Source organism: Corvus moneduloides, chromosome 16, assembly GCF_009650955.1.
Source record: "Corvus moneduloides isolate bCorMon1 chromosome 16, bCorMon1.pri, whole genome shotgun sequence".
Lineage (NCBI taxonomy): Eukaryota > Metazoa > Chordata > Aves > Passeriformes > Corvidae > Corvus > Corvus moneduloides.
In genome coordinates, this window is record NC_045491.1 from 6979854 (window position 1) to 6993107 (window position 13254).

The 13254-nt window shown below is 56.8% G+C and overlaps 1 protein-coding gene across 4 annotated transcripts in view; it reads right to left on the minus strand.

The window, feature by feature from the left end:
• Positions 1–13254, minus strand: part of TNRC18 (trinucleotide repeat containing 18) — a 55039-nt gene that overhangs the window by 34909 nt on the left and 6876 nt on the right. For all 4 annotated transcript variants that reach the window (XM_032126490.1, XM_032126492.1, XM_032126491.1 and 1 more), the window contains exons 2-3: positions 3152–3277; positions 934–2739 (exon numbers count right to left, since the gene is read on the minus strand). In XM_032126490.1, the coding sequence (XP_031982381.1) occupies positions 934–2739; positions 3152–3277 (1932 nt within the window). The remainder of the gene's footprint in view (positions 1–933; positions 2740–3151; positions 3278–13254) is intronic.

A 13254-nucleotide genomic window follows, 5' to 3' on the forward strand; every position in this document is an offset into this window, starting at 1 on the left:
AAACATTCAAGCACCGTCCACTCAGCGCAAGCAAGCTAATGTTATTAGACGAATATCTCCTGGCACACAAAGGGGGGGCAGCATTTGGGGGGCGAGAGGAGGAGAAAAGCAGTCTTGTTTTCTGTCTGAAAGCCAACTGCATCACTTAGCAACGAGCCCAGAGGCCTGCCAGAATTCAACCCTTGTTTGCAGCCTTTTAGTTCGGCTCAGTAAATTACATTTAACGCAAGCTGGGAGCGTCTGGGACGACTGAACGGCTGAACAAACAGCTCCCTGTGCTGCCCACGAGGTCCTCGGCCGGCTCCCACCCGGCTGTGGGGAGGGCACTGGGAGGCGATGGGAATGGAGAGAGGGGCTGCTGCCTGAGGGAAACTGCTTCTTGCCACTGAGTTTTGGGAGAGGGGGGCAAAGGCAGAAAAATGGGGAAGACAAGAGCTAAAAATGGAGAGCCAACCATTGCTGGCCAGCCGCTCGCTTTGGCATTGCTCCTTGGCACACCAGAGCCCCGTGCTGGGCAGCCCGCGGGTGTTCTCTTGCGACACAGGCCAAGCAGAAAACCAAAATCTCTCTGGTGCCATCCCCCTCCTGCCAGCACCACGGCTTAAATCAAAACCATGAGATTACAACACCAGCACAAAGGTGGCTCGAGAGGTTTCTGTGTCACTCCCTTTGCTAATGGATCAAACTCATGGAGTGGGATTGTCCTCAGAAGTGGCCAGAGGGACGGGAAGCAGGGACAGGGGACTGACTACCTCTTGCACAGGGGGTCTTGCTTCCCACTGTGGTTTACAACATGTCCTTGGCTGGCAAGGGAGGCAAAAGGAGCTGAAGATGCCAAACTCAGTTCATGGCACACAGCCTGCACAGGGTGGCTGCTCTTCCCAGGGAACAGATCCTCCAGGGAAGCCCTGAGACAAGCCCTAGGGAACCAACCTTTGATGCTGCTGAGAGACAGCGAACGATCCCGGTCTGCCAAGCTGGGCCCCAGTTTGCTGCTGCTGCTGCTGCTGCTGTTGTCCTTCTGCCGGGCCACAGCCACAGCGATGCCAACAGGCAAGTGCCTCACCTCCACCTCGCCCTGGGAGCCAATGCTCTCACGGCCAAAGGATTTGGCACTCTCAGGTCTCTCAGGGTCCCTCTTTAGCTGCTTCGCAGGCTGCTGCAACAGCAGCTGCTGCACCTTGGAGGCTCCCAGCTGTGCAGAGTCCAGCTTCACGTTGCCCAAACCCCCAAAGGGGCTCTTCTTGCCACAGCTCTGCCGGGACGCTGTCTCCTTGGCAAAGCTGCCGCTGTACTTGATGAGGCTCTGCATGGCCGAGCCTTCGCCGTGCGAGGCGGGGTGCAGGACGTCTGCGGCGCCCCGCGAGCCCACCACCGAGGACCGCGGCAAGCCGCTGGGGTCAAGGTAGACCTTCTTGGCTTCCTCCTCCACCCGGCTGACGTGGTTGTGCTGCGCGGCCAGCACCGCCATCTGCGTAGTGGCAAAGTTGCCCATCTCAAAGGGCTTCCACTTCTGCTCCGGCGGTTTCAGCTGACCGTGGTCCAGGTGCTGCCGGGAAGAGTCCAAAGTGCCATAGACCTTTGCTGCTTCTTTGGAGCTGGATCGCTGGAAGCGGTCCCGCTCGCAGGGGCGATGCTCTGCCTCCGGACTCGGCTTCAGCAAATCCTTGGAAGCCAGGAACTCCCTGCTCTCTGGAGAGCCCAGCCCCGGCCGGTTGAGGAAGGGCTCTGAAGTGACCTGTCTCTTCAGTGCCATGGAGTTCGTCCTGATCACCGAACCCTTCTCTCTCAGAACCTCCATCCTTTTGGCATCACTGTGACAAGAAAAGTCCTGGGACAAGAGTGTGCGGGAGGCATCTGCAAGGCAACGCTCCGTGGGCGACTGCAGCACCCCCACCTTGCCAAGGTCCTTGTCCTTCCCCTTGTTGTCACGGGCCTGGGAGGCGATTTGGATGGGCCCGCTCCTCTCATCGTAGGCTTCGACCGAAGGCACGAAGGTGGGGGCGATGACTTTGTGCTCCCTCCCCAGCTCCTTGGCCGGCGGGAAGATGGTGTACATGCTGGAATGGACGGGCTGCGGAGGGAATGTTGTGGCCGGCGTCATCTTCCCCGTCTGCGAGGGGTGTGGGGATGGACAGCTACAGGAGACGTGCAAAGCGCCCACGGAGGGCAGGAGGGGCTCCCCCCGCTTCAGCCGCTCCGCGTGGGCGTGCGCAGAAGGCCTCATGTTCTCATCGTGCCGAGCGGGATCCTTGGCACAGCGGTCCTGCTCAGCACCCAGGACCTTCAGCATGGGGTCCCCGCCACCGTTGCAGTTGCTGAGGGAAGAACTCTGCAGCGGGTTCTTGGACTTGGGTTCCCCACTGCCTGCGCCCCGATTTGGCATGTGCTCGGCCAGGAATGGCGAGAGACGCTCGCCGACCTTCACCGCCTTCTCCACCACACTCACTTTCCGGTCGCTGTCGGGCTTGGTGTCCTGTGTGAGGTCAACCACGCTGCGGGGTCGGGGCTCCTCCTTCGGCTTGCTCTCCTTCTTGGCAAAGGGCAGGGACAGATCGCTCCGGCATGCCCGCTCCTTCCCACCAGGGTCTTTCAGGCCTTCTTTCGAGCTCTTGTGCAGCTGCCCAAGCTCCTTTTCCCGGAGCAAAGTGTTCGACGTGTGGCTGCCCACGGTCCTTGAGAGGGGAGGCTGCGGGTGCAAAGCGGACTGGCCCGCATGGCTGGACAGGTAGAATCCATCTGTAGAGTAAAAGCAACCAAAATTATCACAGGCTTCCAACCCCTTCAGTCCTACACAGAGACAGGCAAGAGGTGGCAAACCAGGAAAGACTGGATTTCAAGGATGCCTTAAACAGAAAGGCCCAGGGCAAAGGAGACCAAGCAGGTTCCTCCATGCGGGGCGCAAGACAGCCCTGTCTCTGATGCACACTGGGGCTTCAAGGAGGGACCTGGCCAGCATTCCTACAGGACAGCCACATCCAAAACCTTGGTACTGCTCAGCCCAGAAAACATCCCTGGCTGACCACCCAAGGGGTGATCTTCACCCCCAACACTCAAGCATCCAGCAACTCCAGCAGCCAAACAAGCCCAAAGGACAGGGTAAAGTACCCAGGAGTGACTGTGGGAAGGGCACACAGGGTCTGAAACTCACCTTTCTGCGACTCAAAGAGGCTGTGCTGTCCCAGCTGGGCCAGGAGCGGACTGCCAGCACTGGGAGGTTCGAGGTGGCTCAGGGGAATGTACGATGGGTAGAGACCGTTAGGCAGATGGGAAAAGCCTGCAGAAAATGGGAAACAGAAGAGGGAAACATGTTTTATCCCAAGCAGCACGCTGCCTTGGAACGAGCCCTGCAGGAGCACAGACTGTTGTGGCTGTCGGTCCCTCACATGCCAGGAGCGGCAGCGGGGACGCACGTGGTGACACACAGCCCACACAGCCCAGCGTGGGGACTGCTGCTCGGGGACCCCACTTCAGGTACTGACCCCCACTGTGGGTCCCCCAGCTCACCCCGGGCACCTCTGCGAGGCTCCAACTCTGCAGCAAATGGAGCGTGCTGCTTCCTGAGCACAGCCTGACACCTGAAGGCTCAGTGACCAAACCACCTGGCTGGTAAGATGTTTTATCACAAGTACAGCAGCCTGTGGGTGAGGGCACTCCCCAACATGCTTCCAGAGCTGTGATAAGACCTTCTTGCCAGCACAGCTTTGCCAACACAGCTTGTCCCCACTGCAGTTGCCCAGCACTGGGTACAGGCTTTGGGAAAACACAAGAGCATCCTCCAGGACAGCTCACAAAAAGCACAGTTTCACATATCCAAACACAGCATCTCATCCCAGAGGAAGGCAAAACAGAGGAGAAAGCATGACAACCATCCAAGAGCTGATAGGAAAGCAGCATATCCCCATGACCCTGCTGCCAGAGGTCTGGATGTCCTGGACACTGGATCCCTAGCAACACCCTAATGCAAATTGTCATCATTTCCTCAGTGAATACAATCACCACAATAGTGGTAATAACACCCAGTGTTGACTACAGGCAGCAATTCCTCTCCAACACTGCCACCAAACGACACCCATGCAACACTACAAACCCAGCGCTGCGCCAGAACTAGCATCCCAGTCCATGCCATAATTTAAAAACTGAGTAAAAGCCATCAGGAGAATCTGAAGGAGCCAGTCAAGCCCACTGCAACCCTCCTCCCTTCCCCTCAGCCTCCTTTGGCCACCAATGTCCCCCAGATTCAACGATCCCGCTGAAAGCAACCAGGCAACAAGTTTGTCAAGAGTCCAGCATCCAACTGGCTCAAAACAACATCGCACCAAAACCCAAGGGGAGACAGAGAAGTTCAGTCCCCGAAGCTGCACGTGGAGCACCATCTGTGAGAGCTAGTCAATATTTCACATTATTTAGACAGCCAGGATCTCTTTCGCGTACATGTTTGCATCCCGGCATATGTGCCTCACCGACGCGGTGCTCCGCGCAGCTCCTGGCCCGCGTCCATCGCCCGACAGATCCCAGCGGCATCACCCGCACACGCCAACCCTCCAGCAGCAGGACCAGGGGAGCTGCTGTGCCCGTGCAGTTCAGCACCGGGCCCGTTCCCAGCAGGCAAAACCTGCTGTTTAACCTTGAGCACGCTGCTGCAAAGGCACTGAGCGTGCACACATGCCTCTCCTTGGTAACCCCAAAACCTCCACACTGAAGCATTTCCAAACACCTTTTCTCCAGAGCTGGAGAGAGCTGGGTAGAACTCAAGAACACCCACCCCAGCTTAGCTGTGAGCAGCTCCACTCCACACCATGTTTGCCTCGGCTGTGTCATCGTCACCGCTCCGGTATGGCTGGGCTGGCAACGAGCCAGCATCTGGAGCAGGAGCAACACATTTCCAAGGGAACACGAGTCCCATCTGGCAGAGCACATGGCTGCAGCATGGCAAAGCCCCTGGAGCACCCCATGCCACACCAGCCCGGAGGCTCTGGCCGCAGACATCCCCACGTGAGCCCCTTCTCCCAGCCAGGCATCAATCCCAGCTGCAGCTGCTCCAGCAGGCAGAAACACCAGCATGGGGATCACGGCGAGACACATCCCATGCTGCAGACACCACCGTACACAGATGCCATGGCATGTCCCCACTTGCACGTGGTGCAAGGACATGAAGCCACCCGCAGGGCTCCAGGGAAGGGACACACTCCAGCACTGCCATCCAGCACAGGGACACCTGCACACAGCTTAAGCTACTGGTACCCAAAGAGGCATTTTGGTACCAGTTACATCCCTGGTCCTCTGAGGGCATGTCCCTGCTTTTGGCATCATATCCTGCCCAGGGGTAACACAGGCTCAGTCCCAGCCCCAAATGTTCTGGGGCTTCCTCCCCAGTCAGCATCATCACATCCTGCTGCAGTGACCCAGCCTCAGCTCAGATCTGCAGGAGCGGGAGGAGGAATGGGAAGTGTCCAAGCTGGGGACAGGTTCAGATGGAGAGGTTAGGAGCCCTGCCAGGCAGTGTCACCATGCCATCTGGGAAACAGCAGCAGAACTGAACTGATGCCACCTGCCAAGCCCCAAAGCCACATCACACCAGGCAGCCCTTCCCAATAACTTCCAGAAGCCCACAGCAGCAGTGCTGCTCCTTAGAGAGGCATAAGCCCAGCACAGGAGCTCAAAGCAATTCCAAACTTTTGCAGTTGTAGAAACTGAGGCATAGGCAGGTGCAATGACTTGCTGCATCATGCAGCTGTGACCAGCAGCAGAACCAGAGAACCACTTGAACTCCAGCCTCGGGTCTACCAGCGACACTGTTTTCCCTTGCAAAGTGCCTGAAGAAGCTGCACAGGCTGTATTTACCTGGCTTGTTCCCTGCCAGGAACCAGAGCCAGAGTAGGGAGAAGGAAACCGAACCACAGCTTTCCTGGGGATGAACCCAATGCAAATCCAACCTCAAGGCACTGCCAGAGCATCCCTTCCTCCGTACAGCCCTCCAGCAGCCACGCTGACGGGCTGGTGTAAGGCTCGCACGCAGCCCAAAACCTGCTGCCCCAGTGCCCTGGGCGGGACCTGGAGGTGAAGCTGCTCCTCCATGCGCTCAGGAGCTGCACTGGCAGGAGGCGGCGGCGGGTGAGTCGCTGCCTCCTTGGATCTCCATGCCAGAAAGCGATGCCAAGGGGAGAAACTCTACCGCAGTGAGCAACGCACAGCTCACCCCAACCATGGGCTTCTGCCAGGAGAAAGGGAGGGGAAAAGGGGAAACCACAACCATCTCCATCTGCCTGGGGCCAGAGTGTTTGCTGAACCAGCACAAGATCCGCTTTGCCCCGGGACACGCCGACAGGTCTCAGCAGGCTGAGCACACTCCTCTAGCCGATTGCTTGCCCAGAGGCGGTCTGGCACCACAGCACAGGCAGGGAGGTGCGAGTTGGCAACGCTGCCAAGCCCAGACTGGCTGTGCCCCCCCTTCCCTGCCAACTTACACCACGCCATACACATGCGTGTGCCCATTAGCTTGGCCTCTGACTGCCTGGGAAAGGCACCACCAACACTTACCTCATGCCAGCAAGGACACACATGATCCAAAGCAGCCCAGCTCTGAGGGTAAAAGGGTTCAGGGCACAGAGATCGTCCCTCGAACCACCTTATCCCTATAGCCAGCAGCCAAAATGCAACCCCTGTGATGCTCCAGTTGCTGCAGCGGATGAACACACCTGTCCTCCTCCTTCCCAGCTCCAAGATTATAAAACATACCTGTTTTGCACAGTTGAGACATAAATCACTAAGGGCTGTTATTAAAGGAACTTGGCGGGTGCAGATGTGTCAGCCCACTTGAAAACATCTTCTTCATCTTTGCTCAGCTCTCCAAAATGGCACGGGTTCTGGGGAAGAGGTACGGCCTCGGGTGACTCACCACCGAGAGGGGATGTGACCGATGAGGAGATGAGATACCAGTGACCGCACAAACCACACGCCAAACGTCTGGAGGCCGGAGGTCGCGCTGGGGGAAGTGGGAGGGAAACAGACCCCACGTGCTCAGCCCACTTGGGGTTGCCAAAGGTCCCTGTGAGGAGGGAGACAACAGAAAGCATCCCCAGGCAGAGCTGGGGAAAGAGGGTGGGCAGACATGCCCTCAGTAGAGGGGGCTGCCACTGGTCACCTGGAGTTTTAAACCCATGGGGCTCTCTCTGACTTGGCCCCTCACACCTCAAGACTGAAATTCAGTCCCAGCTGGACAAGTCAGTCAAGGCTGGGTTGTTAAAGAGCCAGACAGGAGGAGGGCATGCTGGAGGCAACATGCTGGAACTGAACAGATGCCCCTGTGGACACAGCTCCAGCCAATAAGCCAGGCTACACGCCCAAGGTGACATGGGTGTGTGCCAGCACTGGGAAAGCTGCTCCATCCCTCCTCAGCTGTAGGTGACCGGCTGGCACCTTCAGCATCCCCGTACTGCCCTCCACACTGGCTGCCAACCTGCTGCAGAGGGGACAGCTCACCTGAACACCCATGAAGGATCAAGGACAGCAAGTGGGAGCAACATGGAGACACCACTCAATGAGGAATTCACTCTCCCAGTCTGATTCCATGTTTCCAAACTAACCCAAGAGCACCAACACACCAGAGAGAAGCAGCATCCACAAAGCCTCTGCTCATGCCTTGGGACAGCCTTCCAGTTGGAAAAGACTCTTTAATCAAGTCCAGCACAGCTGGACAGCCCTGGTGGCTGACATGTGATAACAGGTGGCCACGTGCACTGCTGGCTGCAAAGCATGCCAAGCAAGAGCCATCCTCAGCTTAGAAGCCACAGCCCTGGCACCGGAAGACCAGTGGCCTCCAGCACCCCGGGAGAAGTGAAGTAAACTCTTCCCCATCAGCCCCATCTGCCCGTTACACGTTTCTGCCGCTTATGAAACATTTCCAACTGCCGGCATCTCGCCCCATCCTCCCTGGCCACAATGGACAGACACGCTGCAAGGCCTCAGGCTGGCACCACGCAGTGCTCTGCAAGGGGCTGTGGCCACAGAAGAGCCTGAGCTATAAAGCCTGGCTCCTTGGACCCTCCAGTCTGAGCCTAGCAAGGCTGGGAAACACAGCGGTGAAGATTTGGATTTATTATATATGGGATGTTTTGAACTCTGGGCACTCAAGGGAGATTTGCAGCCCGGCTGCAGCCAGGTTCTCAGCTGGCTGCTGGGCGCAGCACAGAGCAGGAGCTGCAGCCACCCTTGGCCGGGAGCACAACCACCTCTTCCCCAGTCCAGCTAGCAGTGCCTCACAGGCAGCCAACTAGGACAACAGTCCACGCCACAAACAGCTGGATAAATGCTTACGTCCTCCCTGGCAGGGAGGGAGGAAAGGAAAGCAGGGAAGGTCCAAGCACAGCGAACACCTTCCCACCATCGGCAGAATGGACACCACACTAGCTGCCTGTGCTTACCATGATCAGTGCAGCCCTGATCCTCTCCCTGCAGAAGCAGCAGATTCCCAGGGAAGACTCTTTCCGGGGTCCCCCTCCAGCACACACCTCCCCATCTCTGCCCCGCGCAGCTCAGCGAGGCATAGCCACAGCTATTCCTCATGCACACATTTATGGCTGCAAACAGCTGCGAGCCGGAGTGCTGACAGTGTAAATCTTTGCCACCTCCTCCCCTGCCTGCCAGGGCAGCTCCAGTGACACCCGAGGCACCGGAGCCGCTTTGACTCTGTGCCATGCACGAGACACCAGTGATACGAGCCCCTGAACAAGCCGGGCTGAAACCAAAGCCCCCGGATCAGATGTATGTGGACTCCAGCGGTGGCTGGTCCCTATCGCTGTCCCCAGCAGCTCCAAGCTGCTGTCACAACCCACCACCCTCTGCTCCAAAAACTGCCCCAAAAGCCATATTTACACTCCATGCCATGGGACTGGCAGCAGCTTCAAAGCCCTAATTTACAGCCTCAATTCTCTGCATCCCCTGAAAGCCTTCGATCCCATCCCCGGGAGCCAGAACAGCCAGGGCAATTTAACTCCCCATTTGATCTTCTAAGGGCCATGGTGAGCTCGGAGACAGCATCCTCTGGCGGGGGGTCCACACTCCCGGCCTTTGCTGACTTGAACAGTGCCGCGCCGCTTTCCTTCAGCTGCACAAATCATTACCTTAAAAGCCAAGGCGAGTTCTCCCTCCAGCTCAGTACAGCTCTGTATTGTTTCTTTTAATTTTATTTTATTCCACGTGGGAATCTGTGTCCAGGCCGCTTTATTTTTAAGTGGCTCTTACTCAATATTTACTATCGCTCGCAGCTGCGTCAGCACAGGAACACTGCGCGCTTGCATCAGGTTTCCGACCAGCCCTCCCGCAGCCATTCCCCCCGTGCTGATGCCATGCCATGATTTTCCTGCCGTGCCACCCTCGTGGTGAATCACCAGTCCCCCACAGCCATAGGATACTGAAGGGCAGGGTGTGAGCATAGGACATGGGGGGGGTTCCCTGCTTTCATGGAAATAAATATCATCAGGCAGAGCCCTGCCACTCACCTCCTCCTCACCCAGGAGCTGGAACAGCCCCAACAGCCTGGAGATGGCAGAGGAGGAGAAAATGGGAAGTGGCTGGAAGGGCTCAAGGGACTGGTGCTCATGCCTGGTTCTGCCCCAACGTCCTGTGGACTTACTTTCCACTGTGCAACAGAACAAAGGCAATCCAAGATATGCCAGTGCCTCAGGAAAAGGACACCAACAGGACACCCTGAAGATCCCCCACAAGGTCACCCACCAGCTCCCCATTAACAGCATCTCCATGGGGACAGCAAGAAGCCATCTGGGTGGGGACATGAATCGCTCTAGCAGAATGAAGGTGGCTTTTCCTCACATTGGAGGAGCCAGGATGGAAACCATCCCAGTGGGATTCTTGACATGATGCGCAGCCAGTCCACTCAGCCCGAAACACGGGGTCTGGGTAGCACCGATCCGGTCCCACACTAATCCTGACACTCAAACCAGTGTCAACGCTCCTGAGTCACTGCCAGCTGCTACAGCAGAAGCTTCTCCCACATGCCCCCAGCCTGAAATCCCCCACCACGTCGGATGTCTCTCCTTTTCCACCGGCATAATTAAACCTGCCACCCCAACAGGGGTCCATTGAAGCCTCCAGGCTCTCACTACACAACCACACAGCTCTCCTCAAACAGCAAAGAGCGACTCAGTGGGATCTTCAGCTCCACATTTACTAAAATGCTGTATGGAAATAGAAAAAATAATAATTTAAACTCTCAAACTGATTAGCAGAATCCCCAGGAATGCAGAACCTGGCTGCTAGATTGCAGTCTCACCTTCCTCTCCTGATTTTCTAGGACAGCATCAAAATGTGTTTGCTCTGGTTGGGTTCATCCTTCATGATGTTGAAGATTCTTCAGCCACTGGTGTTGAGCACAGGGGTTCTAAGACTGACTCTGCTACTGGCACTGGGCACACACTTTCAGTACAGGTGCTTCCCCTCCTTTCTAAGCAGAGAAACTTAACCCATCCCATTTTTCTAAATTGTATTATTGTTTTAATCACCCAAACTCAGTGCAGAAGACGATACAAACAAGTGAGCTCCCCCACCCCGAGCCCTGCCTGCACATTTAACCCAGCACCACCCACGAACTGTCCCGTGCCTTCATTAGAAAAGAGCTCGTTACCCTTCACTGCCAGAGCCCAGAGAGCTACAGGAGCTCGGTGGGGGAGGTTATTGTGGGATGGCACCGGTGCCGGTCCCCACATCACCTGCACCGAGTGCCTGCCAGCAGCAATTAAATCAGCCTTCAAAGAGAGATCCCAGCCTTCCCAGCACCATTAGCTGTGCCCTGGAGGGAACACGGTCTATTTTCAGCCACAATGACTTAAGATCAGGTCACCAGCAGGTTAAATGGGACTATGCAGCATCATCTCCCTGCCCTCCCATTGAGAAATTAAACACTGCTGTGTGATGGGCAGCAGCAGCCCTGGACACACACCAGGTGCCCACGGAAAGGTAAATGCCACCTGCCTGCTCCTCTCCTCTGCTTCCCATCACTGGCCATGGACACCCACTGCCCTGGCTGCCTTCCCTCTGCGTGGCGTGGTAGGTGGGGGTTCACTGCAGGATCACCCCTGGGTTCCTCCCTGCCTGTCCTCTTGTCCAGCACAGTGACAGTTCAGGTCCAGAAGGGTCCCCACAATGCCCAAGGCCAGGAGTGCTGGAAGGAGCTTTGCTGCCCCCCCATCCTGCAAACCCAGGCCCACACAGTGCCAGACCAGGGCTGCTCATCTCGCCCCCTCCTCCCGATGGCCCAACTGCAAATCCCCAAAGCTGGGGACTGCCCCAAGCCACCAGTTCCACCAGGGTTTCACCACAGCCACCAGAAAGGTGGCATCTCCCCACAGTAGCTCCATCTGCTTTGCTGGTAGGTCCACCACTGAAACCCAACCAGCCACCCCACCACTAACATCTGGCGGGGAGGCAGCAGCTGGATGTGGGTTTGTTTTGCCTCCCAGGCTCCTGCCAGGCGCAGTCAGCACGAGCCGGGATGACTCAAAGCCCGGGAGACGCAGCCTCCATCACTGCTTATTTTAAACCCTCTTGTCTGCAAAGCAGCTGCTGTGGCTCAGCACCTCTGGGGGTACCTTGCAAAGGGGGTGGCACTGCAAGGGGAAACTGAGGCACAGACCCACGATCAGACCTGGACACCACATCATCAATGCCCGCATGGTCAGCAGTCACTGAGCACGACACAGGGAGTCAGCAGCAAGAGGTGATCAGCTCCGAGAAACACCCTAGGGCTGCAGCAAGGACATTGCCAATGACCCAAAAGCGTTCATCAGCTCCGGCTTCATGATTCCCCTTGGATACAGCATGGTCAGTAAGTGCAAGGTGAAGCCGGATGCTCCTGCATGTGCTGCTCTGTGTGCCACAGGAGTGAATGCATCCCTCTCCCAGAGCCCAGCACTGACTTAAACAACACCTGCAGGGGCCTAAACCACCCTGGGAAAAATTCAGCAATGGGCTGCAGGCATCTGGGGGTGGAAGAAAGGGATCCACACACAGATCAGAATCTCGTAAGACTCTTTCTCTTAGGAAATCAGGCTCAAAAGCTCAGCCTCTGCCCCCAGCCTCTCCTCTTGACCCCACACTCAGGCTTTTTTCCTTCCAGAGGCTCCTGCTCCTCCCACACCCTCCTGAACATCAGCCCACGCTACCTCTTCTGCACCAAAAAAGCGCTGAACCATGAAGCAAAGGGGTATCTGTGGCCGGCAAACACCCAGGACCCCACACCTCCCCGCTGCCGATAATGGGAGACAAACACAGAGGCAAATATTATGGCAGTGCAGTTTAATTCCTGATGAATTATGCAAATCCGTATTCAAATGGAAGCACAGCCCTTGGGCTCTTGACAAATTGCCAAGCTGGCCCTGATGACACCAGGCAGGGACGGTCAGCCCTCCATCAGGTGAGGCACTACATGGGTGCCCTCTATATGTACATATACACACATACGTGCTTGCACCTCTCAGCTAGGGAGACCCAAGCAGCACTTGCAAGAATGGTTCAAGAGTGACTTCTGCATTTCTCCCTCCTCCCAGCTGCATTTAGTGTGTCCAGGGAAGGCCACCAAGCTTTCATATCCTCCACAAGATGGAAGCAGCTTGGCCTGACAGCAAAATGCAAAGCAGGACAGAAGAGAAAATTCACCATGTCCAGGGCTCGGGAGAACAGGCGGCAGAGGGGGGCACGAGGGGAAAGCCTAAAACACTTGTGCCAATACGACTGTCAGCCCTGAAGCCGAGGAAAGGAAGATCTGTCCACAAAATAGTCACAGAGAGGGCTCATCTGATGAAAGTAGGAATTTCCGATCCCACACAAACCCCGAACATCCATTAAAAGTAGCAGAAGAATTGCCGCTTTGTGTCACTAATCTCATTAGGGAGAAAGCCCCGCTGCAGTGCCGGGATTGCAAAGGGAAACCCCGGCACGCTGCACACTCCAGGAGCCCAGCACAGTGTGCCTGCTCATCCCAGCGGAGCCAGGGCTTCCACCGGCACCCCAGCGAGGTGCCTGCACCCTTCTTTACTCACCCACCCGGATCTCTACTCGCTGGAGCATTATCCGCTTGGCTTGCGTGTGACACGGCATCTGGGATGTCCCCACGCCCAGCAGACCAGGACACAAACACCAGGATGACACACATTGCGTGGCGGTAACGCGGGAGATGCCTCATGCACACACAGCGACCGGCGCTGCCTGCCAGCGGCACACAGTCCAATCCCTCCAAAA